A 27,136-nucleotide genomic window follows, 5' to 3' on the forward strand; every position below is an offset into this window, starting at 1 on the left:
GCCATTCGCCCATTCATACAGTGCATCTATGGGCAGCATTTTTTTCTATGATGGGCCATTCACGGTTCAGCATCTAGACCAAGGACACTTTGGCATTCAGATGGGACGACTAGGATCGAACTGCCGACCTTCTGGTTGGAGGACGACGGATCTACTGCTCCGCCACAGCCACCCCAGTTCGTAGTTCCTTCACTCTTAAAATTACTTTATACACAGTCTTGTACCTTTGTCTTTTTTCAAATTTCCAATACTAATCTTGATCCAATCAAATGTTTTATGGTCATAATTCATTTCGTAGCTGGCTTAAAACCCTGTTTATATGGATTTTCTGAAACTTAAATGGGACAAGGAATTTACATTCCTGTTATACTCTGTAGTTATGCTGCTTTGAGCTACAGGTTAACATCAGCATGCTAGCATGTTCACAATGCTAGCATGTTGATGTTTATCAGGTATAATGTTATTATCATGTTAACCTCCGTCGTTTAGGATGTTAGCATGATAATATTCGCAATGCAAAATGTCAACCTTATGCTTGACGTCAGGCCAATAGATCACTGAGGTCAGTAGGATAGTGTGCATGTGTTGCAGCCATGAATGTTTGTAAAAACGTTTTTTTTCTAATCCATCCAGTATAAGGCTGAGATATTCGATCGTCCATGCTGGTGGTGCTAGAGACAGAAAAATCTATTATTTGCCTTGTAATTGAAAATTATCCTCTGGGCAACCTGAATGTTTCATAACAAGTCTTCTAAAAGTTCTGAGGAATTTTGCTAATCAACAACAAATTAACATCCAAGGTGGCACATGGGGAACAGCCTGGCTAATCATCTGTGGACAATGAAACATAGCCAAACCAATACCACAATCTTCATATTGACCCCTTTAGATGATATTATTCTACTTTCAAACATTTATGTGTAAATTGCAAGCAGTTCAACCAAAATTCTGACAGAAAACTATCCAGTATTTTACAGTGACAGGCACACAGAAACGAGTCTCGTTGAATAGCCTCTTGTTTCTGGGTTTTAAGCATATTGTAATCCCTCAGACTTAACTTGCTGTCATGGCTGATTAGATACAAGTATAGACTAAAGATGCCTCTGACATTGCCAATACAAAACAAAGAATCTAGCATGTTCGAATATGTGCTCACATTCATATTCTCATTATCCAGCTTCAGTTTTTGTTACTAGTTTGCTGGAGAGGGCAGGAGAATGTGCCGGTGAGCACAAACAAAAGCGGCAGAGAGTGAAAGTGGATTGCAGACTGAGACTAAAGGAGGTCAACAGACCATCTAATATGATGAACTTAATTAAAGTGATGAGTCAATAAGTCTGTGTGGCATTGTTTTCCCTTTCTAGCCAGTGAGGTTTGGTGATTTATGATTTTAAAACACCGACAAAAAAGGTCAGGACCAAGACCATTGCCAGATCAATGACTATATTAAAAAAAGGACAACGTGTCCATCCACTATCTCACATTACTGAATGAAATTAAGTAAAAAAACAACAACAACACAATACACAACATACATCAACTGTAAAAATCTAACATGAACAAATGTTGTGTGTCCCATCTGCTAACGTGGAGGGGGCGTGGCTTTATGACCTATACTGTAGCCAGGGGGCAAATTGAGATCTGGCTTCACTTTTGTAAGCTGTCATGCCGTTGCTCCTTATTTACAGTCATTGGTCCAAACGGCATCAGAGTAATGTGCTACACTGAATGTGCTTATTGAAATGAATATGCTTATATGCTGTGTTTTATTGCTTCTATAAATCACTCATGTTCTATATCATAAACATCCCTATCAGATCCAATAAGCAAAGTATATTTAACTGATGAGTCACATATACATACTGATACTGTGGAACAGAGGGAGAGATTATTCCCACAGGAAAGAGGCTGTGAAATACTGACTGACATAAAAATGATGGGGACGTGATTAAAATCACTGAATCATCACTGTAAAGCAAATATACAGGGCACAGCTATATCTGCTCTGAAGACACCACTGTTATGTATTGTTAAGTACTTTCTCAGAAAAAAATGTGTGAAGACAAAAATGTCTTCAGTTATGCTAAAAATATGTTATCAGTTCACATGATTCCCGATAATATATATATATAAATATATTCTGACCCTTACTGTTATTTTGGTTGATAATATAAACTATTGTTTTTTTAATTATGAAACTACACAATCCTCTTGAGGTTAATATTTTTATTGTTTAGAATAGTTGATTGAATCCCTCTGTTACATATTTAGCTTGAGGTAATTATCGGTGTCCCTCATCTCAGTTAATGTGCTCTTTCTAATGACAGGTTTAATAAATGATGCCGTAGAGAAATCATTTGACTTAAATGTCACTCCAAAGGCCCAAAACATCAGGTGAGTGTGGACCAATGAGGAGACTGCAACGTTCCTTGAATTAATATGATAAACAGACATCATGTGCTTTCTGTCAACAAGCTTTACACCCTGTTAACATATTCACTATTTCCTTCATTTTAGGTAAAAGATTCTGAATGGAAAAGCAATGAACTACCCCCCTGAGCCGTGCCTAAAAATCATATAGGGTATTGAGGATTGCACAGGAGGATGATAGGACAATGTGACTGAGGGGAAGATTGCCCAGCACTAAGAGAGCCATTACCACCGACCTCTTCGGCCAATTTGAAGTCTCCATTTAACCTTACCCCATGTTTTGGACTGTGGGAGGAAAACTGCCTTCATCGGAAAAATCCTACCAGACACAGGGAGAACATGTAAACTCCTTCTCACCAGATACCTAGTTGCTGTGAGGCAACAGTGCTAAATTGCTCAAAACAACGCGTACATATAAGATGCTGATTTCCAACAACAACAACTGGAGTAGATGTAATTTGTTCCTGCAGGCCTCTGCCATGCTGCTGTGTAGATTTGGCCTTTGGGCTCATTTTGTGTTTTTTACCCTTACAGTACCTGAGTGAATGCAATATTAATATGTCATTTACACTGGACAACAATGTGTTAGGGACTAGTATGACTACTTGTTTAGACTCCAACACAGAAATAACAGTGGAACGATTTGGAGAGGACACACTGTTTGAACAGAGTGCTCCATAATTACTTAAGATTATTTTGTTCTATTCCACTTCACACGTACATAACAACACCTCCAAACAACACATACGGCATCCTGTGTCTCGTTCCTTTCATTTTTTCCACTTCTGGAAAACATTTTTGCTCTTCTATCATTTATACCCACAATGCATTGTGAACAGGGGCTATACCTTTAGTTGTGATGGTGGGCGGCTCCCCCAGTAGCAGCTTTAGCCTCTTGGCGTGGATTTTACCCTGGTAGTGTGACTGTGCCACCACTGCTGAGGTGAAGGACATGTTACACAGCGTACAGCACTTATTCTTGTCCACATCGCCCTCCTCACTGCCCTAAAAACACACACACACATTGACATTTGTTAATAATACATCAATCCATACAGTTATGTATCTGTGGGGTATTTCTAAAACAGGATTCAATCAAACAGTATTATAAAGATGGAGCAGTAACTTGTTGTAGCAGGACAGCTGCCTGGTGAACACATCACTAAGCTCGACCACTTCTACTTCCGATGAGAGGAGGGGTGCCACTTCCCTCGCCTAAAGTGTTTCAGATCCTGGCGGGATGCAAATGGAGTCAACTCTGCATTTCGAGGGGTGATAGTTGAGCTAACACGGCTGATGGTGGACCGCTCCCTGGGCCTCCATCTGTGCAGGCGGCACCACGACCCATTATCCTCGGAGAATGCTGAGGACACGGAGCAGCCCACCAAGCGCTGCAAGATGCTACTTGTTTTTATCGAAAGCAATGACCTCATTCAAATGTTTATTCCCCCGCCTGGTGCACTCTTCCAGATAAAGTAAGTGAACAGCGAATATGTATGAGTTTGTGTCTTCTCATTTGAATTGCCTCAGCTTGAGATGAACTTAGATAATGAGCCCATTCTCCTTCATGATATTTCCTTCACTAACACTTATGACTCTGTGCTATGTTTCTGCTGATGTCGCTTTTTGTACACTATAGATGCCAATATGTTTGAGCTTGAGTTGACAGATTCTGCTGTTCATTTGAAATATTATTGAAGTAAAAATTAAATGTATAACTTGCTAAGATATAAATATCTGATTGTTGTTGTCTGATTAACAATGATGTTTTGCACCAAGTCTCTACGATCGATTGTTGATTTAATGTAAAAATGTGTTCATATTTATTATTATATTCACCATTTATTTTCAGTTCTGTGATGTGTGTTCTGATGAAACCCACAGGTGTAAACACACTGCTTTACAGGACTGGATTAACAGAGGAAAGACATATATAAGTCTTTATCTAATGCAGGGGTAACAACATATCCAATCTTCATACTGGTAAGTATAGCTTACTAGTACCTTCCACCTTTGGAGTAAACACAGCATGATAGAATCTTAAACGGATATATACCCGAATGGAATTGGCCTCGCAGATTACACAGATTGCCTTTCACACATGTACAACACAGCGGGAGCTTCTCTACACAGACACGTTCACAACAGCAACAAATCCTCTATTTCATTCAGGTGGGCGGTGAAGCAGTGTGACACACAGAGACATCGGCTCTTATCGCCACAAACTCTCTTGACATCTTCGTCTTTGTGTTCTACGTGTGTCAGTATTTTTTTGACTGGAAGATATTTGTGTGGTTTTTTATAATTTTTTGGTCTGTGTTAAAATCGTCATCAATAACCCCAAACACAGGGGGAAACGTTTGTCTTTCAAATTATCTGTGTTATTGTGGACAGGCGCATTCAATTACTAATGGAAGGCAGCTAACCTCATGCTATCTGGAAATAACTGAAATTTTGTTACAAAGGTGAAAGAAGATGAAAACCGACATGTGATCACACACTATCTACCTTCTATTGTCAATCTTTCAGAGGGAGATGGATGCAGTTTAGTTGATACATGACTGTACACAAAAACAAATTCGTTTCATCTTGAAAATACAACAGTGTGAATATTTGGAATTGGCAAAGTTGCCTTGAATGTTCCGTATTGTGTAGTGAAGCAGCCTTTAGCACTGTTCTAATTACAGCCTTCTTAGAACAAATGCTAATGATGGTACATCTGCTGCTAGAGGGGCAATTTGGGTTCCAGTTTCTTGCCCAAGGACACTTCAACATGCAGATGGGGAAGACTGGGATCGAACAACCGGTCGACTGTCTACCCACCTGTGGCCATGTCGATGCCACCGGGGTTCCCACACACAGCCAGAGACCAACATGTTGCTTTTCAGTATTTTATTTGAAATGGACCAAACATACATTTCACAAACACTAAACATAAACTTGCCAACACTCTCTGCTGGCCTCTAGGCTTTGCAGCTCAGCCCAGTCTCTCTCAGTCTCTTTCTTCATGCACCTTCCTGTGTTTCTCTCTGTGGCAGCTCTGCTGCTGCCTTTTGAACACGAGGATCAATCAAATAACTCAGCTGAGCGGATGAATCCTCTGGTACAGGTGGAGCTGCTCTCACCGAGCCTCCTCCATGCCCACACCTCCTCATCCACAGCCACTAAAATATATCAATAAGTAATGAATACGAAATGTCATAGACATGCATGGTAATCCCCAGAGCACGTACATTACCTAAACAATCAATTTATGTTTCCTCTTGCCACAAGGTTGACAGAGTGTGTTTGGGTTTTTTTTTCATTCCAAAGTCATAACAGTTGAAGAGCTTGCCAGGGACTTTAGTACAGATACCCATGGTGCATAGAGAAATAATCCAAATGTCTGATACCAGACAAACACAAAATTATATGGATCATTAGTTTCAGCATTTTAATAATTAACTTGCATTGAGTTGAGAATCATCTGGAAAAGGATAGTGAAAAAAGCTGGTAATTATATCCTTCATAGAGAACAGATGCAGTTGGCTGGGATTATGTTGCTTAGATTGAACTTTAATGAAATCAAGCTTGATTATATAACTGCATGTTAACATATGTATCTGTCTTTACAATCAAAAATAATTTGGAACATAGCCAAACTGATTACAAATGCAAATGTGTTGTTTAGGTAATCTTAACACTGCTGCTCATCAAGAATGCTGGAAGTGAGCCGGGACACAACAGCTGCCACTTTACACTGACTTTATTTCAGAGTCTTTTAAACACCATTTGCTTTCTACTCTGCTCAAAGGAACCAATAGGTGATTTCAACTGTTCTCAATTAGTCCCAGCAGCACTCAGTCAATTCAATTAGCCAGCAGAAGGACTCACTGCATTACCATGTGGTCTGCACTGAGTATGTTCTTTTCCTTACTAGAGGAGCAAGTTCATTATTAACTTAGAGTGGGTAGGCAAATCTAAATGTGTTCATCTCATTGTCAATAATTGCACTAATTACAAATCTATGCATGATGCCAGAGTAACCAAACCACTGCTGTCTATGCATTGATTTCAGTGACTACCTATCTTTCAGGAGAAGAAGTCCATTTAAAACTTGATTTGTATTGACATGGTATGGTCTTTTGATTAAATGTGTTTTTGTTCATCATAACCAATAGCTTTTTTTTAATCAGAAATAAAACTGTATCATGTTGTCAAAGAGTAAACAGAAGCTGCAGTTTTTGCTGACCTGAATTTATTCCCTTGCAGCAATCATAGAAAAAAACATTTTAACTGTCATATTAAATAACTATTTTTTGCCTTTCTCTTACCACCTCACAATGAAAGCTTGCTCCACTATATTTTCATAGTCTGCCTATTAGATGTGTTTGACCTGCACTCCTTGCACTCATTCACCCTCATTGCTTAATGCCTCACGAATTACAAACAACTACATCTGGTGCCATCTACTACAAGATTGGGTATTTGCTACAAACTATTCTCAAAATAATAAAACTATTGATCAGGTCAGCCTTTCATTTGATCATGTGGTCCGTTTTTATTGTAAAATGTAGGTTAACCTACCACTGTAGGAACAGAGCGTGAACTTTCATCAAAAGTGTACTCTGGTACTAAAGCAAACAGCCCTGATCCTCTGACTGAATGCTAAAATTTAGACACAACAGCCTTACTACTTACAAACAGTTAGATGAGAGGTCCAATATCACTCGACAGCGAGAAATCAGTTTGCTTAGCTAAGCATTCAAATTGAAAATAGGTATATAGGTAAAAAAGTCTGCTCAAAGGAAGCAAAATCTGTTTTACGGCATCTCAAAAGTTCATTCTAATACATTTTATTGGTTTGATTAGTAAAAAAAGGTTGCTTTATTGAGCGTTAATGGCTGTGGTTGAAAGATGTTTTTTAACCTGTTTGAACATTCCCCTTTAATTCTAACTAAGAAAAAGCACACGTCGATTTAACATATTTTCTTTTAACGACCCAGCACACCTCTTTCTTTAGTATGAGTCCAAAATCAGAACATATATCGGTAAAACTGCCCAACCAGCCCTGTTACTTTCCACATAACAGCATGAAACAACAAGACACTGCTCTGGTACACCGAGATAGCCAAGCAGCGGACCAAAACAGTTTAAACCATAGAGCCATGCAGAAAGGCATGAAATCACTATGATGTTAAGTTAATACTGATCTGCTGGGACTAGAAAACTGGAAAAAGCCGGCAGCATTGTTTATGCTTTGATAAACTGGATCAAAGCAATGTTGACTGAGCTGTGAGCCCAGACTGAACAGTGTGTGACATGATTCATAATATTTTTGTTTGTTCCCATTTGTGTACTGTCACGTTGGGTGCAGACAGCTCATGTTCAGTCTCATCGGTCTGAAACACCATTAGCATTGGGGACATCTTTAGTTCACCTTCATCAGACAAACAACCCCACCATTTGTTTCCATACCATTAGGTACCCAAGCAATACCACCGGTGGGGTCATGTTATTTTTCACCTGGACCCCGTGTTTGTACCCAGGACATATTTCAATTAACACTAATTAACACTAATGAGGCTGTGATTAAACTAAATAATGGTTTAATGACCGACCTGCGAACTGGGTTGGACTCAGAGCAGAAGCTTGGGGAGAAATCACCCTAACTCCATATCACAGTGCTGTTGTTTGTCATGATAAATAGGGACATGTTTAGCTCATACAAAGGTAGTCCCAAGAGAATTAAGGTCCCAGTGTGTGAGGTTCCTTATTCAGAGTAATCAAACACCTAGCTCCCTCAAAAAGTGGAGGGCAGAGGATGTTGAAACAGGTTTGTACACTTGGTTAATGTGTTATTAAGGTTGCATTAAAACTAATAGACTGGCTCACTGTACCATCCACAGAAAGAGTATGGAATAAGATGTAATCGCTGTTGATTCACTCAGTGAAGCCAAAAGAACTGTACACAACACTGTGCCTGTTCTGTATCAAGTGCTTTATATTTGGTGTGAGGAGATATTTGATTCCAGTAACACAGGTTACTATACTGGGATAAAGGCTCTTATATACTTCTACGTAATCCGTTTCTCGGAGAGGGCTCGACGGTGGGCAAAGAGTCTTTTTGATATTTACTTCTTCGACCACTGTACGTCTCAGAGAAGCCTACCCCAATTACCGGAAGAAGAAGTCCACTTGTGTTTATATTTCTCTGTCAGCCTGCCTCCCACACACTGAACCATGGCAACTAACAGAACTAAATAAAGTGACACCCAGCGGGTCAAGATGCTGATGTTATCGTTTCTTAGCGCAGCGGTTCCCCGGTCTGTGTTGCTGATTCCACAGCTTGAATCTGCTTGAGGCGACACGGACCTAGCTAGCTCCCCCCCAGCTTTCACACACAGTCAGCAGGGACTCCCGGCACTAACTGCTACCCAGTGTTTGCTTCTAACCTGACGGTATTATAGAAACAGTGTCATGATAGAAGTGGAATTAAAGTCGTGACGGCGGGTTCTTGCACTGTTACCACCGCAGTTAGCATGGTTGCTAGCCCGCTAGCCTAGCCTGCTAGCGCCGTTTTGAAAGCTCGTTATAACCGTCTGTGACCGTGCACACATGCCGTCAGTGCTCTAACGAGCCACCGTCAGCCGGACAACTCCGCTAGCTTAACACACGTCACATAAATCGTAGAATCGTAGTTGTGTATGTGTTTATTGTGAATCAGGAAGTTACAGGTCCGGAAATGACGTCGAACAGAAATCACGTCGTACTGAAATGACGTCATACGGAAATGATGTCGTTCGCGGACCAATCACAGCCAAGAGCTGTCCGTGGGCTCTCCGACACAACACGGAGAGTTAGAAAAATCAGAGGTGTACGAAAAGCTGTCCAACGCTCAAGCATAAATTGGCCTCAAGACTGAACAAGATTTCTCCTTTATATGGCTACTTTGTGAGACTATGTGATTATACAGCTGAGGGACAAGAAACAACAGCAGACTGTATGTTTAAACCCAAACAGTCATAGCTCAGCCCATCATTGCATCGAACAGCAAAAACAAGGCCATTCCTCTTTTGCTTTGCCATATTTACAGTCATGCATGGAAGGGTACTGAAGCATATCACAAGAGCGAAAAGATAAGGTGAGTTGCAGCACACTATTCATTTTGGGACTATCTCAGATGATGTAAGATAAATGTGGAATTAGAATCGTATCTATTTTGTAGAAAGCACAGTAAAACTACGCATTTTTAAAATGATTATATATGAATTGATCAGTTAACCAAACTTCAGGATTTTTGTTGATAACTTAAGTGATTGAGTAAAATTCAATTGTGAGATTGATTTAAAAATGATGTTGTTTTATCTGCAATATATTTCCAGTTGTTCAATCCACAGATTTAAAGTCTGAATATTCCCAATCTCAAATTCAGTTAACCAAATCACCCATACGATTGATACTTAAATTTAACATTGTATGTTTTATTTATTTATTTTATTCTATTTTATTATTGTATTGTTGTTTTATTGAATTCAGTTTGTGGCAAGCAAACTGCCTTATTTCTTTATTTATTTTTGTTCTATCTCATTGAAAACATATGCAAACCTTCTTTTTCATCTTCTTCCCTATTCTTACTTTTTCCACTTGAGTTTGAAAATACATCATCCATCAATGAGAAAGATGCCACATCAACTTACACTGAAAGATTCTGGATTGACAGATCTTGCACCAATCTTTCTTCTTCCAAAACATAACTTTATCCATCTTTTCTTTATCTAATCTCCTCAGTCTCAGACAACATTCCTCAGTTTCATTCTGAAAAGTCAGCTTTTAAAAAAACAACAATAAGATGGCTCAGTTCAAAGTTTTCATTCAATAACTCCTCCTGTCATCTCTGACATGATGTCAACATCTGATGATTATTATTTTAACCATAGTGTCGTCTTTGTTCTAACAGTGATCACATATAGGAATGTCAGCACATGCACATTCATACTTTACCTCATATTAAGCACATTCATCTTGTAGGCATATGTAAAAAAAGTATTGCTACTTTTGTATCCATGATTTCATTTGAAACTTTTGTACATTTATTCATCAGCATTTATCACAAACATTTTATCACTGATATTTGCAGATATCGGAGCATAAAGCTTTATCTGCTCCAGCATCTTCAATCTCCTGTGATTTTGATCAATCACTTTTTTTAGTTTTTACTTTCTGGGGCAAATGACCCAGCCACTGGCCATTCACCATCAGTCCACTCACACATGAATGCAGTTATAGGGCATAACATGCTGTTAGTCAATCTTTTGATCTGCCTATGACTCTCATGGCATTCTCGCGCAAATCATTGCTTCGGACCAGGCACCTTGTTTTGCCAGTTTATCACCGGTGGACTGATTTAATTGTTTAACAAATTGTTCCACAGTTTGGCTTTAACTGTGGCTTTAGACTGATTATTTCCCTTGGTGGTATTTTTACAATTTGAAAAATAAAAAAACATTTACTCATTTATTAATTTTTTAAACCCTGCTGCAGCATCAGAGCTTCCACATTTACATCCCGCTTTACTACATCAGTGGTGGCAAACTCTTGAACTATTTTGAGCAAAACAATCAAATTATTTAATCCAATTAGTGTACACTTCAAAACAGCACCTCGGCTTCTGCCACATAAGCACACAGAACCTTTTTTCCCAACGGACACAAACTCCCTTCTAAACTGCTGATTACACCAAGGTCAGCTTGCGACCAGGGGAGCTCTTCCCTAAGGTGGAACCATGTGGCTGCGATCGACTGTGCCGGGCGCAACTCGAAGTCCCCCCAGAAAAGTAACCCCTCGTTTTGGGGGCTGTGGAGTTCAACAAACACACCACAGTCTTTCTCTAATCTTTCCCAACGGACACAGACTCCACGCCTACCTGCCAATGACACCAAGGTCAGGATGCAACCAGGTGGCGGATATTGCCTTTGTAGGGCACGATCCGAAGTCGCCCCAGAAACCAACTAATCACTGGTAAACACATTTAGTACAGACACAAGTAAAGCGCATTATGGCATTATAAATATACAAAATCCAATTTTCACAACAGCTCAGTTCACTTCCTTTCATTTCTGCTCATTCAGTTATGATTCCGATAGACCAATTGGGATTTGACTCTTACACAGGGGGTTTGGCGTGAGGCCAGTCGTATGGCAAAATCAAAGAATAATTTGCATATTTGCAACTTACCGTATCTTTGCTGTGTTCCTGTTCATGACACCAATTTGTGATGGAAGTGTTCTGGAAGCTGGTGAAAGGAGTTCTCACGCAGCAGCTGATGCCTTATGCAGAATAATTTAATGTAGATTTTAAGCATCAAGGAGACCAGAAGGTGCAACAATATCCCAACGCTTATAGAGTAACACGAGCAATTGTTACCCCCAAGTCTCAAGATGTCTCACACAGCCTTCCAATATACTGTATCTCCTTCACCCTGCCTCACCCATTCCAACCACACATCCATCAAAGAATAAAATTGCTGTCACTCTCTTCAAGGAAACCAGTGTAGGAGAAGAGGACACAACCAGAGAGCAAAAATTGAAGACCATAAGCACAGTCTAGTTGACGTGTCACCAAAACACTTGTCATTGCCCACAAGTCCTCAGCTTGCGCGATTATAAAACTGAAAAAATGCTGGTTTTCAAATATTCATAAAAATAACAAATGTCAAAGTCTTATGACTGTTGGGTGCAGTAAGTTTGACCTTTGGATGTAATTGAGACTGCACTGATCTTTAATTTTCACCATAACAATGGATCAATATATGATTAATGTAAATTTAGTTTACATTCTACTTTCACCATTTCCAACATTTTAGTTGCTCTTTTGGTTTTACTCCCATCAGCCTCGTTTCTAGAGAGAAGCACGAACACAACCATTTCTCCTTTGATTGTGTGTCACTCGTCTATACCCTCTTTCCATTTATCCATCTTTATCGGGTTTATAATACAATCTAATTGCAATTTTGATTAAGAATAAATATCAGTCAAACCATATGACAGCTGTTCTTATTCATGGTTGCTCAGCCATGCAAGTGTACTACTCAGATTTGAAGACAGAAAAATCACTTTCACGTAGCACAGTACACTGCATCTTAAGTGGTTAATGAGTGACGTAATGACTTATGATCAATAATAGCATGCTTGTTCAGTCATACAGTTGAAAATTATAATGTTTTTCAATGTTCTGGGAATAATTGGGCAAATACAAAGCCTCACTGTCTTCACCACGGTGCCAAGAATTCATACACAAGCTAATGTGAGTCCACTGACGTCAAACAACCGGTTCCAATTAAGATGATTGTGTTATGCTTTCACATCTTTTCTTTACAAGTCACTGTGAGTAGGATAAAATTCATTATGACGGCTGACATTGTCCTTCCAGTGAGAATCATCACAGTAACTAAGTAACATTTAACATTGTGAGGACACCTCTACATCACAAGGTCATTGTCATTTCATCCAGCATACCTCTGCTTTCATAGAATATGACCTGACTGATCAGAATGATTTCTTAAAAGGTTGACAAAATGATTTTGCTTCTCTAGCAAACCTGACAGTAGGACACAATATCTGTCAGTCAGAGAATATTCTTTCTTTTTAATCACACATAAATCAAACCATTGGACTTCTGCAAAGTACACAACCCACATCTGGAGCCACAGCCCCCACATCACACAATTGATTTAATGAATACATTTGAGGAATAAATCCGATCATAAACAAAACCAGTACAAGCATGGGCATGTTCAACCAGCGGGGGGGCTCATGTTTTCAAATTGGACCCTTTACTGATTGTTATTTGCAGTGAGCATTAATCTAGTAGAGATCAAACTGTGTGTGTGTGTGTGTGTGTGTGTGTGTGTGTGTGTGTGTGTGTGTGTGTGTGTGTGTGTGTGTGACCAAGGGAAAAGAGAGAGACACAACTCTTCCTCCCACAGTGTGTGATAACAGAGGAACACTGCTGTGCACTGACTCATTCCGACACACACACACACACACACACACTCACAGCCCCTCCTCCCGCCCTTGGCCTTGTCCTTCACTAACTCTGGCTCCACACTACACACATCGTTCTCTCAGCTCTCAGAGCAGCAGAGCCCCTGTTCCATCTCGTTTGCAGGATTTCACAGTCATAATGAGCAGATATATATTCAGGAAGAGACCAAAATACACCAGGAGATGAGATGCCACCTTGAACTGGGAAGGATCCATAATTTCATGGTTAATTTAACTGGATAAACAAGGAGCTAATTGCAGGGAAATGTAATTAATGTAGCGGTAGGTAGGTGTGTATGTTGCCAGATTGAAAACCACGGTGTCATATACGGACTTGCCTTGTGTGGCATTTTAGATATATGGTGGATGTAGACTAATGTGAAAGGACTATGTATGAGTTTAGGAATGTGGACGAACTTTTGAGAAGCTCAACATAGTTTTAAATATATATATCACTGGTGGTGTGGGGGTTGTGAGGGTGGGTCTCAGCACCCATGAGTCATGTGGATCAAAATGCATCCAACCTCTGGGACATTCCAGCAGTCATAGTTTGGTGGGCTTCACTTTTTGCATGCAATCTCAACCCAACAGTGTGAAATAATTGGAGTTCTGCATTGGCAGAATGTGCTGCTGTGCTGCACTTCTGTGAATATGTAACTGATGGTGGCAGAGAGAGATAGAGGGGGGGGGGGGCTGCCTCCTTTCCATTCATGTAAGGCATAAAATAATCTTTTTGATTTGCTAGCAGTAAATTCTCTTTGCTATCAGCGCTGTGCTGTACATTTTCCTTCTCAGTTTAAGAGAAGCAGTATGTCCAAGCCTGCTTATATTATTGACATAGACAGGCTTTGTGGTGTCCTACTGTTGTTGTTGTCTTTGGTCCCTGCATCACAAATGCCAAGGTGCCAACCTGCATGATTTTCAGAGACTGCATCTACGATACGACAGCTTTTTCCTCGAGCTGCACTCAATACGCTGCACCTTTTCTTAAGGTAGAAGCTTTGGGCTGCAGCTAGTCTGGCCTGGGTTGTCTTGATCCTGGCTTAATTTAGCACCGTTTGATGCCTGGGCTAAATCTGGAGGTCAGGGAACACTCACTGCTCATCACAGCATCTCCCCTAAGGCATACAGAGGAGAAATAGGACAGCCAAGTGCAAGGGCATCCCTACAAAAAAAAAGGAAAAAAAGGCACTAGCTCCAAACACAGCGGCGGACAATGCAATGTATTGCTGCCAAGCGGAGCATTCATGGGAGCACTAAGCTGGGCTGACACAGTGGTTACTGCTGCTGCTTCAGCCAGACACAAAACAAAGCAGCCTTCCCAATGAACAGCAGAAGGTACAAACAGGGATAGAGAACAAACCCTGACTGGACTTTACTGGAAAGTGTTTCACAAGTGAGATGATCCAAATCAGTTGGTCCATTTACCTATAGTTAAGGTTGACATATTCTAAAAGAAAAATGTTAATCCCTCCACGGCTCTGGTCTTGCATGCAAACAACCGTTCTTGAATGACTTACATGAATTTTTTTGGACATTGCATTCACCAATTTTCCCGGAGCTGTGTAAGCCTGTGGGGTTGAATAAGGTCGTCTGTCTTTAAACTCTGGTGGATTGATATGTTTTTCAATTAATTGTTATCCTAAATTATATTGTTTGACTATATTTCTCCTACAAAACAAATCAGACAAACTAGCATCTATCTATACATTCTAGAAATCTCTTTCTGTCTGTGATGGGACTTGTATATCTCAAGAACTGTACATCTTATCTGCTTCATACTTGATATGTGAACTCTTAAGGGTCCAATGAAGTGTAGTGTCAAATTTTGTTCGATTTGGAAATGTGATATGTTCAACATGATTCAACTTTGAATAAAAGGCTACAAGCGCTATGTAGCACTGGTGGCTGGGACTCATAAATATAAGTATTATTAACAGTGGTTAAAAAGTTTGGTTATGCTCGACAGAGGCAAAAACAAGTGATTGTCCAGTTTGGGTTTCTGCGAGTCGACCTTCATTGAACTTTGAATAAACAGATGGACAGCTCCTTGTACAGCAGCAGTTGTGCAGCTTCAGGGTTCTGTGGACTGAGTCCAGCAGCTGGTCTTTACTTGCTTGTCTCAATTAGTAGGCAAAACACAAGTTCTTCTATAAACACTGTATACTATTTCCGACTTTCTTAATTATCTCAGGTCACATAACATCCCACTGACACTGCTAGATGAAAGTATTATTCCTTGTTTTACTTTAGACACACCACTGTGAATCAGACTTGCCCGCACTGAGTCTAGTCTCAATTAAATCATCCCTCATTTGTGGAAATGTTTATACTCTGTAATAAAAATAACAAGTGGATGGTGCAGTACAGCAAAAATTCTACAATAACATCTTCTTCATTCCCTCCAAGGGCAGCACAGGCGAGACGGTTTGCTATTGGTCCACGCACGTGTTGGTTTGCTAAAGCCTTGGGAAATAAATTACAATGAATTGACTATACAGTATATGTCTGCTCTTTTTTTAATGCTGGTTTGATGGAGTCTAAACTCACATCCACCATGTTGGGACATGCAACACATATTAGTGCATTTTCAAGAGTTTACTGCATGTGTGTTGGGACAATGATAGAACAAAGCCTCATGGGAAAAAATCCCATCTGCCGACTTCTCTTTGTCATTTCACAAGGTTAAACTTTCCGTGCACAGGCTTATCTCCGCTTTCACAGTGTAACATAATAATTGTGAACAGCAGGTTCACGCTGTGGATGACCCTTCTGAGGGACTCGGAGGATATTCTGATCAGTTACGGCAACTCAGCGAAACGTACAGCTGTGATGGTTGCCTGCTCAGCGCTTTTTATGAACATTATAAAGCTGACATATACGTTCAAATTGGTTTTCCATTGTCGGAGTCACTCCTCACCTTGATGATGAGGCATATAAAATGAAAGAATCAGGCCAGAGATCATCTGGGATTGATAAGCAATTGTCGAAAGCAACACATCAAACTCCAGGAATGTAATCAAATTAAATCCTGGGATACAAGGTAAGAAAGCACTGTCATCTACATCACGTAAATTAACCCTTAAAATTCTGACCCAACCTTTTATTAGAAATATTTGCAAAGCTTAGATTTTTTTCTTCCCTCCTTATTTTGAAATTGTTTGGTGGAAAAACACCATTCACAAAACACCGCATTTTTCAGATGGTTTGCTTTGACAGTCCAAGACTGCATTATCGTTGAATTAGAGAATTTGTATTTGATCAGTTTTTTGTCTGATCCGTTCTTGGATCTGATTCGAGATTTGAGCAGATCCTTTGATCCAAAACATCCTCCTCAAGCTCTTTGATCTCACATACATTTTTGTAAAAGGTCCCCTGTTAGAGTCAGTGATTGCAGAACACTCAAATTGGACTATTCTTACTTTGCACAGGGGAGACATACAGCGCAGTGTGGTGTGTGGATTGGAAGCAGTTCCAGGCTAACCAAAGGGAACATGTGTCAGCTGTTTGCACATTTACAACGGGCTGGAAAGGTCTCTTTCTGTCTCGGCCATCGTTTTGGATCTTTTGCAGGGGTTCCCTTTTCAAACGCATCATTACCCTCAGATACGCACTGTACCTCTGGCCTCCCGCCTTCATTTCGCTGGCCTTGGCATTATGAGAGGTGGGGGTGTTTTTTCACTAAATCTGGGACCCTGCTTCGGAATAATAGCCCACGTCTCTCACAATTCGCCTTTATCCGTATAACTCTTCACAGAGAAGCCCAGAGGACATTTAAATTGTGAAAGTGCTTTTGTAAGAAAAAATAGATGAGTGATGTTGCGGCTCTACACTGCAGGGGTCTGCAAAATACAGTTAGGGAGACGTTGAGGCATCATCCTCTCCTCAGTTCATTTTTCAAGCAGCAGAAGATTGACACTGCAGTTCTCAGGGAAACATTTGATAGAATATGTAACACTCTAGGTCCCTTAATATCCAGCATTGTGTGCTATACTCTGTGTGAAAGCTTTCAGTGATATTTATCTGCTCTTCTTCAAATGGCTCATAGCACCGATGAGGTCAAGTGTTTTTCTCTTTAAAAAAGTGGATAAAAATGCAGCATTGAGCAGCTGTGGACGCACAAATAAAAGCAGTAGAAATGAGAGCTCAGAACAAACTTTTAATTTCATGAACACTCAAAAGGTTGAACTGCTGCAGAACAATTGAATCGATTTCAGTGAAGACCTTTATCCTGTTGGCTGTGTTGGACTGTGGTTTTAACTTAAGAACAAAGCTACAGCCTGCGATGATGAATAGAGCTGCACTGAAAACACATAAGTTAGCATTAAGCTTGGAAAAGATCACAATGAAGTTTAAAACCAACAAGATGAGATGCCCATAACTCTTTGTATCAACATACTTAGATTGTTGTAGTCTAGAAAGTCAGCGCATACTGAATAACTGATGAACCCAGAGTCAACAAACAGGTCAATAGCAACAGAGGCTATTGATTATAACTGCATCACTAGGCAACTGCAAAAATCTAGTAAGAACAGAAATTATTGCATTTTCGTTTCAGAGTTAGATAATCATCAGACTATGAGCCTCGCTTATCTACATTAGAAAATCATTTGTGTAGAAATGTGACATTTGGGCATGATGGTGAATAAAGAGTTGTAGATAAAAAACGTGGAAAGGAAATTGTGGGGGCTGGGTTAAAAGGTAGAAATAATGTTCGGGTTGGTTGTCTCTATACAAAGACGGACGACATGACAGCTCCCTAAAAGTGAAACCTAAGTGCCTTGATCGCCACCTAGTAGCTGACTTTCGTTTAGGTTATAAATCTCAACTAGTCCATGTTAGCAGAGTTTCTAAGTACGTTTCTTTCACAGATGGTTTTCTTCATTTTAGGTAGTTCTTATCACACTGACGTTTGCTCAAGTGTTATTTTTTCTGGTAGGTTTGATTATAATGTGGGATATGTCGTATGTGAGTTATTTTAGCTTCATTTCTAGATAGTGGGGAAGATGTGAAGATTTGTCGACGATCTTCATGCGGTATATGGGGTAAACAGGCAACCAGCTACCTTGGTAACAACAACTGCATGATAGGGGAACAGGAATTCAATTAAACAGTTACATTAAGGGCCAGATCCACTAAAGGTTTGCCCGTGTATAAAAGTGTGGAAACTTGATTTGACCCGCATAAAAACATTAAAGCTGATCTACTAACAGTGCGCACTGAGGATTGTGTGTAGAATAACATTTGCCTTGATGAATATGCAATATCCGGTAGATGCAAATACTTTAATTTAGCACAATCAATGTGATTAACAAAGCCTTTGGTGTGCTCTCCTCCCTCTCCATTCCCCAGCTGCGCCGTTGTGGGGCCGCTTGTATTGAGGGAGATCACCACTGCCTGTACTGCCAGGGCACTGATCGCCACACCAGATACACCCAGATACAGCTGCCTGCTGTACCCTATATGGCCAGAGTGTCGTACCTGAACGCTAATGCCACAGAAAGTGAACTGCACCTGCTGCTCAATATTTGTCAGAGGCATCTCTTCCACCCCCCCACCACCTGTTTTATTTGCCGAGGTTTTGTCACGGCCGTTTTTTTCTTCTGTTCTTCTCCTTATGTCCTGCCACCTTCTCTTAATTTCATTGTTTTTTGTTTTTCCCACAGGATTTACTTTCTCCCAGATACTCTCCCATATCGTGTTTCTTTGAGTTATATTAGTATTTTTTTGTTGTAGCTCAACCACATGTTTGTTTGCCTCTTCCACTAACAACTCATATTCCAAGGCATTAAATTGACCTTTACACTTGCGTCTTGATCTGCTTAATTCTCCATGGTGGGAACGCAAAACACTCATTTAAATACTACCTTTACCATGTTTGCACCTGTTATCATTTACGTAACTATTTTTAGTAGATCACCCACAAAACGCCCACCAACAAAACTTGCAATCTGTTATAATACACACACAATGAAGCACTCTTTATCTGGGATCTTAGTAGATCAGGCCTAAATGGGTTTCGGGTTGGGTTTGGCTCAGACTCGGTTACTTCTCTCTTGGACACTGGAGGAGTTCGGACTGAAACACCAATGCTGCACTGAACTGCACAGAGCGAGCAGGAGGAGAGGACCTCATCTGATCTGTGAACTGGAGCCTGATCACAGCACAATAGAATATCACAACACTAACATCAGCCTCAGCTGTACCGTGGCTATTTAAAACCAAATTAAGTAATGAGTGTTGACTGAATAAGAAAATGTTTAGTATTTAATTTAAATTAGAAACATATCAAAGATTTGTATCCAATTTCCCCTTTTCCTCTTTTTCTGTTCTTATTAATGTACATCATTTGGAGCCACCTGGCTTAAGATTAGAAACAGACAATTGAAACAGAGTGTGACTCTGAACATGTGGGGCCTCCATCTGCTGTAAAAATGTGGTGAATTAATGCTAATGCAAATATGCTAATATGCACATTCTGCACATCATTTAAGGGCATGTGTGAGTAATGGATTCTACAATGCATGGCTGGACATTTTTTGCAAAGTATGGTCATCTGTAGACCCAACTGCATTAATAATTATTAATAATGTCTTTCTATTTGTATGTATTCGTTGAAATTCGTTTCTAGTGTCTGCAGACATTTGCGTATATTTTACCAATTTATTCCCTTTGCTGTATCAGTATCAACTTCGTATTTAACTTTATTTTACAGTTTTACCCTAAGTGTTGAGATAAATGCATTTGACATGTAAAACAGTTAGTACTTTCTACAGTATGACCACACAATCCCTCAGAATGATCAATAAACAACAATATCCTTGTCAATATCCTTTTTCCTGCGTGTCATCAGGCTTTTAGTCCTCCAACAGAGCAGAGTTTGGGCCATCTGCATGTGATCAATCTTGGAACTTAAACCACCAGAGGCTCTTCTTTCTTCTTGTGTTGCTCCCTGGCCATACCGCAGATTTAGTGTGCATATGCTCATGCTATAATAAATGTGTGTACTTGCCATATGCATGTGTGCGGCAAGTGAGCATGCGGCAAGTGTGCAATCTGTTGGACATCGCTCAAGGAGAAGGTCGAGGCAATGAAGCATAAGACTGCAGTCACTTCCTGTTCAGTCAAGGCGGTGTGGGACACCTGTGCCACGTCCAGCGCAACTGCACCGTCTCTCCGCCAGGAACCAGTGGCATGGCTGTGGGACTGATTTAATGGAAACTGGCAGTTAAATAAACTGACATGCAAACACCAGAACCAGCCAACCAACTGCACAAGTCTGCATACATGAACATATATATAGGACTTCTACATCACTTCTGCTTCACAAAGTACTAAATTGTGCATTGATTAGCAAGAGCAACATTTAATGTGAAGATAACAGAAGGTTTGTTCAGAAAATATTTCTGAAGGATTATACGGCAGAAATGGTGTCAAATTAAGGCTTAGAAATGGTAGATTTCAGGTATAACCCTTGAGATGGTTCTCTTTAGCTGTTAGACAGGTTCAATGGAGCATATCCACCCATCATGTGCCAATTAATCCGCTCATTAGCTGCACTAACTGTCTATGGGGGGGCAAACATGGTAATCACATGCATATGCAGCTGTAAGTCTGCACACAATGTCCATTTGTTCATGATTCATGACTTTCATGTTTTTATGTTTAATATTCTGTCTTGAAAATAAAAATGTTACAACAGCAGACCTGTTTGCTTTCAACTGGTGATGATGCTGACAAATGTGGGAGGCAGCTTTTTGCTTTGCTGACTATTGCTGCGTGGTTCTTAAGTCTGTATTCAATATGGTTTAGAGTAATGACAAACCATAAATACAATTTCACACTTTTAGTCTCTAGAGTTGAAGTTCTGAGGGAAGAATAAGCAAATGAATGGAATCAATCCCTCATGCTCTTTCACATGCTCACAGCAATCGTAGGTGCATTAGGTTAATGTTGGAAGCAGGCAGTTCTTTCAGATTGTCTTGTTGATCTCTTCATTCTAGGAGGACAGTCTTGGTCCTGAATTAACAGTAACCGTGCTGTACATCAGAATGTTCGCCTAAAGCTCGACTTCCCCAAACCTACTGCAATGTTGCCAACATGGCTGCAACCTATTTGCCGTAATCCGTATTCAGATTGGAACTCCAGGGAATGTCTTCACAACGGGGTCCTTCTCTGGGGCTTGTCTTTCACACATGAACAATGAAGCAAGAGATTTTCAGGTCAGACACATTCACAACAACATAGAAATCTCTGGAACATTCAGGTGAGGCCGAATGTAACAGCCGGCACTTTCGGTACAGATATTAGTACAGGCCTTGATGTGCTGCTCAAATCTTGTTGTCTATCCAAGATGACATAATTGGTTGTGCCCTACATGTATGGTACCTCTTTTCATTTTGCAATGTTTGAATTCTTTAAATTTGTTTAAGTGTGATAGAAACGTCACCAATGCCCCCTTTATTCCCAAATAGGATCAATCGACCCTTATCTATTATTTTTACGAGGCAGGATGGAGAAACTGTAGAGAAAGTCCACAGCAGCTGCCTCCGACGGATGCTTCCTCACATACAGCCCCATGGGATTATGCAGAGTTCAGTGCAGTTCTTTAGTCTTGTTGTTAAAAAGAGAAATTTTCATTCTTTCATACAAGAGCGATGAAAGTCTTCAACTATAAGCAACAGAGTATTTCCATGTGAACAGGCCTGGGCCTCTTATCTACTTATTCATGAAAGAACAAATTACTTTTTGTCTTTTCCATCTTTCAGCTCATGAGAGGCTGTGTCTTGTATAATGATCCATGCAGAAACATTTCAGTGGATTTCTTGGAGTCACCTGTTTGTGCTGGGCTTCTTTGCACGATGGTCAAACCTCGATAGGTAGAGTGTTGTCCTGATATTTTCCATACCAATCAGCACCATGCTCTGCAGCCAGCACTATACTGCTGCTTGTATATTAAAAGGCGAGAGGGAGTTCTCCCTCTGAGCTGCTGAAATATGATGAGTAACATCACCATAGTGGTGTGGGCCAAACCTCAGGGATGAGGCAGTGCGAAGCCTCCACCGTAGCATCTAGATAAGCTGTCTGCGGTTTAAATTGGTGTCTACAGCAAACCTTCCATGCAACATGCTGAGACAAATGAAAAACGTGCTCCCTGTGTTCAGACCACCCTGGGATTCCTCGTAGTTCTTGACAGCAAATATTTGTTTTCTTGTTGGTTTCTTTATGAGCCTCATGCTGCATCTCAAGGGAGATTATATCAGACACCCCGCTCTCCTGGTTTTCATTTTAAAGATGTATTTCTTTAAAATGTCTCTTGAATTGAAGCATATGCATCTATTCAGTGCAGGGAGCTTGGAGTCGGCTATTACCCCACTTTTTTATAATTAAATCCAAGCTCCCTGGTACTCCTGTAATTTAAATCCCGTCTGCAACAGCTACATCCTCGTACTTCAAAGTGCATCTCTGAGTTTTTGCCTCATGTTGAACGGCTGGTTCTTCTACTTTTCTACTTTCTAGATCAGTGTCAAATGGAACTTCTGTGTAAAGCAAAATGGAGCAAATGAAAAATCTGCTAAAAACGGTAAGCGACATAAGGGCCCCCCTGGGATCCAAACTCATTGATCCTGCTGATGTTATGTCAGCCACTATAGGAAAAGACTACTTTTATGCCTTTTTGTAAGCCTTTATTTGTATATGCGCTCTAGCAAATTAGCACAATCGCATTGTGTGCAGAGGTTTTTATAAACTGTCTATGATGCAGGGTGTTCATCCTACCTGGTTTATTTTTAATGATGATTTTTTTCCTCACCATTGTTTTCATAAAAACATAATTTGCTTTATTATTCTTCACTTACTCTTGTCAATCTATAAATTGAAATTATTTACCTAAATGCTGTTATTTTTTCATACAATGCAAGTCGACTTTTTCAGAGGTCTGTTAAGAAAGTGAGAATTTTCAGACCCAACTTCACAACTTTTCAAAGTAAAAGCACTTCTCAATAGAAAGTATTACAGCAACGAAACAAATGTTTTGCTTGCTTTCAAGACAACTTTCTAAAGAGGAAGTTATCCTATTAATTATGAATGTCTGTGTCAGTAAGATATGGTTAAATTAAATTGATCAGATTATGAAAAATATATTGTGGGCCAGATATTAGCAGCAGGCTGCCAGTTACAAACCCCTGATGTAGTTTATCTGAGGATGTAGAGGAAGACAAGTTCAACAAGTAGATTAAAGGCACACTGCCCCCCCCCCAACTGATTGCTGCACGGTCATCTGTTTATTCAAATTTTCCAAATCACACCAAACTCGTCACTGCACTTTACCTGGGCCATTCATAGTACACGTGCCAAGTATGAAGCCGATTTGATGAACCATTACGTTACACATAGAGAAAAACGTTTGTAGAATTAGAGGATAGATGCAGTTCCTGTTTGCAGTGTAACAATTGGGGTAATGACAACTTTCATCACTTGATTGCTTTGATAGTGAGGACATTTTTAAAACATGAGCCTCAGGAAAGTTCTAAAGCGTCTTATCTCCTTGATTTCTTTGCAGATTCCATCAAGTCTGTGTGTTAGTACTCGACTGACAAGATTTCTGAGCTCATGCAGCAGCTCTGCCTCCTCCTCGTCTCTGCCGACTGATCGATCAGCGGACTCATCATTTCAGCACTTGTACGATACATAAATCACATCGCAAAGGCATTTCCAAAATTGTTATCAACCAGAACCATTTTGTCTCGAGGACCCGTTCGTATATTTCTGCATTGCTGGTGGATAGTTTTAGCTGAATTGTGCAATTTCTACAGAGCTATCCATATCTCATATTTCCCAATTTGCATGAGAAATGCTAAAAAGGAATGAGCTGTCTAAACATTGGAGCAGAGGACTGAACGATAACTATAGAAAATAACAAATTACTAACCGCTCTTTGGAGTGAAAAACCGCAGATCATGAAAAAGCTGCAGCCTCCAATACACCACTATATGTTTATTCATTGGTTGTCATATAGTCAAACCTGGGAGACAAAATATCACGGACATGTGAAATGTAATTTAGTTCAGCAGGCTCTGAGAAGTTATCACCTTTGAATCCAAAGCATGCCATATCATAACCAGACTCCTTCAAACCACAGAACCCTGAGAGCGTACTTCTTGACTGACAGGCCCCTCCCCCTCTGCATGGGCGCAGGTTATCACGGCGACTAGCATGACCAGCAGCGTGTGCAGTTGTCAGATGGCATCAGCTCAATGAGGTCCAGACGCCGGGCCACGCCAGGCCGTACACACACTCCCATAGTCTCTAGAGGCGGTGCTGCCGAGTGTATTTTTAGACGATGCCACCTTGTAAGCGCAGCGTGGTCGCATCACATGTGTGGAGTTTTAAGCGGAGCCCTCGTCCATCAAAGCAAATGTGCCCTTTTACCAGGGGCCCAAGGTCAGAGCGTGGAGCCAACACAGATTCATTGTGACAAAAAAAACAAACAATGAGACGATGCTCCTGCTTTGGTCATGAATGATATCATACATCTATTTCAAAAAGACAAGCTACACACAATGTACAGTAACAAGGATTGTTTAGATTGAGTGATTTTAGTTGTAACTGTTAACCCTGCAGTCAACCAAAAGAGACTGAGAAGCTCTCACTCTAATGATTGTCTCGTTGGAAGGTCACAGGCTCATTGAAAGACCCCTTTCAGTCGTGGGATTAAAGTCTGATCTGCGGAGTCAGCACAAAGTTCAGGTCTGATTCAGCCTTAGATTAATTTACTCAGACCCCATTCGGAGGTGGTCTGGGAAGCATGAGGCCAATTTCTGTTTGCCATGTGAACACAAATTCACCTTGGGCCACATATGAAGGACCACCTAGTCGGCTGACTTCCTCTGACCCGCTACAGTTTCACAATGAATAAAACATTTTTTTACCACCCTCAGTGTTTCAAGGTTTTTAATCATTGCTATTTGTCTTTAAGCGATAAAATATGTCATCATAGCAGAGCACAGTCTACAAAAATGGATGACATGGCAGCTCCTCGAAAGTGAAGCCAAAGCATGTAAATCACCACTCGTTATCATTTGTTATTTCTTATCACACTAATTGTAATTTGATGTAAATAAAAATAGGGTGAAGCGTAATGAACAACGGGGCCGACTTATTATTGGTCAAGCACGTATCGACAGGAACTCACGACTTTAGCTCAATCCCCAACTCGCTTCTGCACAGACCCTGGCTCCTAATGGGCAAGATGGCAGCTATAGTATGGGTTTTTTTATCTTCATTCCTGGATAATGGGAGGAAGTGGAGATGCGTAGTCCTTCTTTACTGTCTATGTATCAGAGTGGCACATTCATTCATTCATCTCTCTCTCTCTCTCTCTCTCTCTCTCTCTCTCTCTCTCTCTCTCTCTCTCTCTCTCTCTCTCTCTCTCTCTCTCTCTCTCTCTCTCTCTCTCTCTCTCTCTCTCTCTCTCTCTCTCTCTCTCTCTCTCTCTCTCTCTCTCTCTCTCTCTCTCTCTCTCTCTCTCTCTCTCTCTCTCTCTGATTATAGTATGCCACAGCAAGTATTACTCACCTTTTATGATATCATTTTTTTGAAGTCAAAGAACCACAAATCACCATGTATTCTCAGCACAAGCACATGTTTTTGTTGTGGTAGTTTTGAGATATATTTAAATGGAATGAAGAGCTGGTGAAATGCCCGTTTAGTTCTGACGAAATGAGGGGGGAGGTCACAGTACTTCTATTTGTCACTGCCGTCATATTAACAGGAACAAGACAAGGATTGCGATGCTGATTCAAAGTAGGAAAACAAGTTCCTCAACCCAAAGCCTCAAGGCTTGTTACCTACAAAAATGCTCCAACTCACATGTATAGGTACAACAAAGACTCTGCTGCATCACACACACTTATCACACACATACACAAAAACACCACACATGTTTCCAAATATTAAAGAACGCGCTGTACAATATTAAATATGAGACTGAACTCATCTGCATGATACAAATACATAAGGGATGACACAGAACAGACCGGGAATCTGCAGACAGTGAAGTCAGAGGGAAGCTGAGTAGCAGCTGCAGCGTGTAGCATCGTACAGTTCTCGGTCTCACACTCTCTCCATCCCCCATCTCCCTTTCTCCCAGTGAAGCAGGAGCCGTCTGCTTCTCCCGGACCTGATATTAACCCCAAGGTTGATTTAATTTGAACAGCAGGGAGGCTCGAAGGAGCTGTTCCATCGGATGCGGACTCCTCCCTTGGCTCTCACGCCCTCCTCTCCTGACAGATTCCTCTGCATCCAGCTCCAAGACGCTGGGATGTTTCTGTCTCCATCCTACAGGGATGCATGTGCCCATTAGCAGGCTGATGTCAGCTGTTGATTTGTGAAATGCGCATTCGAAGCAAGCGCGTCTCCATTTGCAGATTTGACAGTTGCTGTCCTGGTTGATGGCATCTTGTTACAAGCAATATATTCACTGTCAACAGCAGGTGTCAATGGGAACATCCAGTGGCTGAATTTGGGTTTGATGGATGCTGAATGACAGATGTTGTTGCTGTTTACCACTGCAGTCACAGGCATAAACTCAAAAGTTAGTTTTAGGATGGAATAAAACATGCAAAACAGCCTGGAGAAAAATCCATGAGATGTTCCATTTGCACTGAATATAACTCTGATGA

The 27,136-nt window shown here is 40.5% G+C and overlaps 1 protein-coding gene across 1 annotated transcript in view; it reads right to left on the reverse strand.

Annotated features, from left to right (window-relative positions):
• The window catches only part of zmat4a (zinc finger, matrin-type 4a), a 109,989-nt gene that overhangs the window by 31,979 nt on the left and 50,874 nt on the right, over positions 1 to 27,136 (reverse strand). Inside the window, exon 4 of the mRNA XM_061071962.1 lies at positions 3,279 to 3,435. Coding sequence (XP_060927945.1) covers positions 3,279 to 3,435 — 157 coding nt within the window. The remainder of the gene's footprint in view (positions 1 to 3,278; positions 3,436 to 27,136) is intronic.

This window comes from Limanda limanda, chromosome 5, assembly GCF_963576545.1.
Source record: "Limanda limanda chromosome 5, fLimLim1.1, whole genome shotgun sequence".
In the NCBI taxonomy this organism is placed as follows: domain Eukaryota; kingdom Metazoa; phylum Chordata; class Actinopteri; order Pleuronectiformes; family Pleuronectidae; genus Limanda; species Limanda limanda.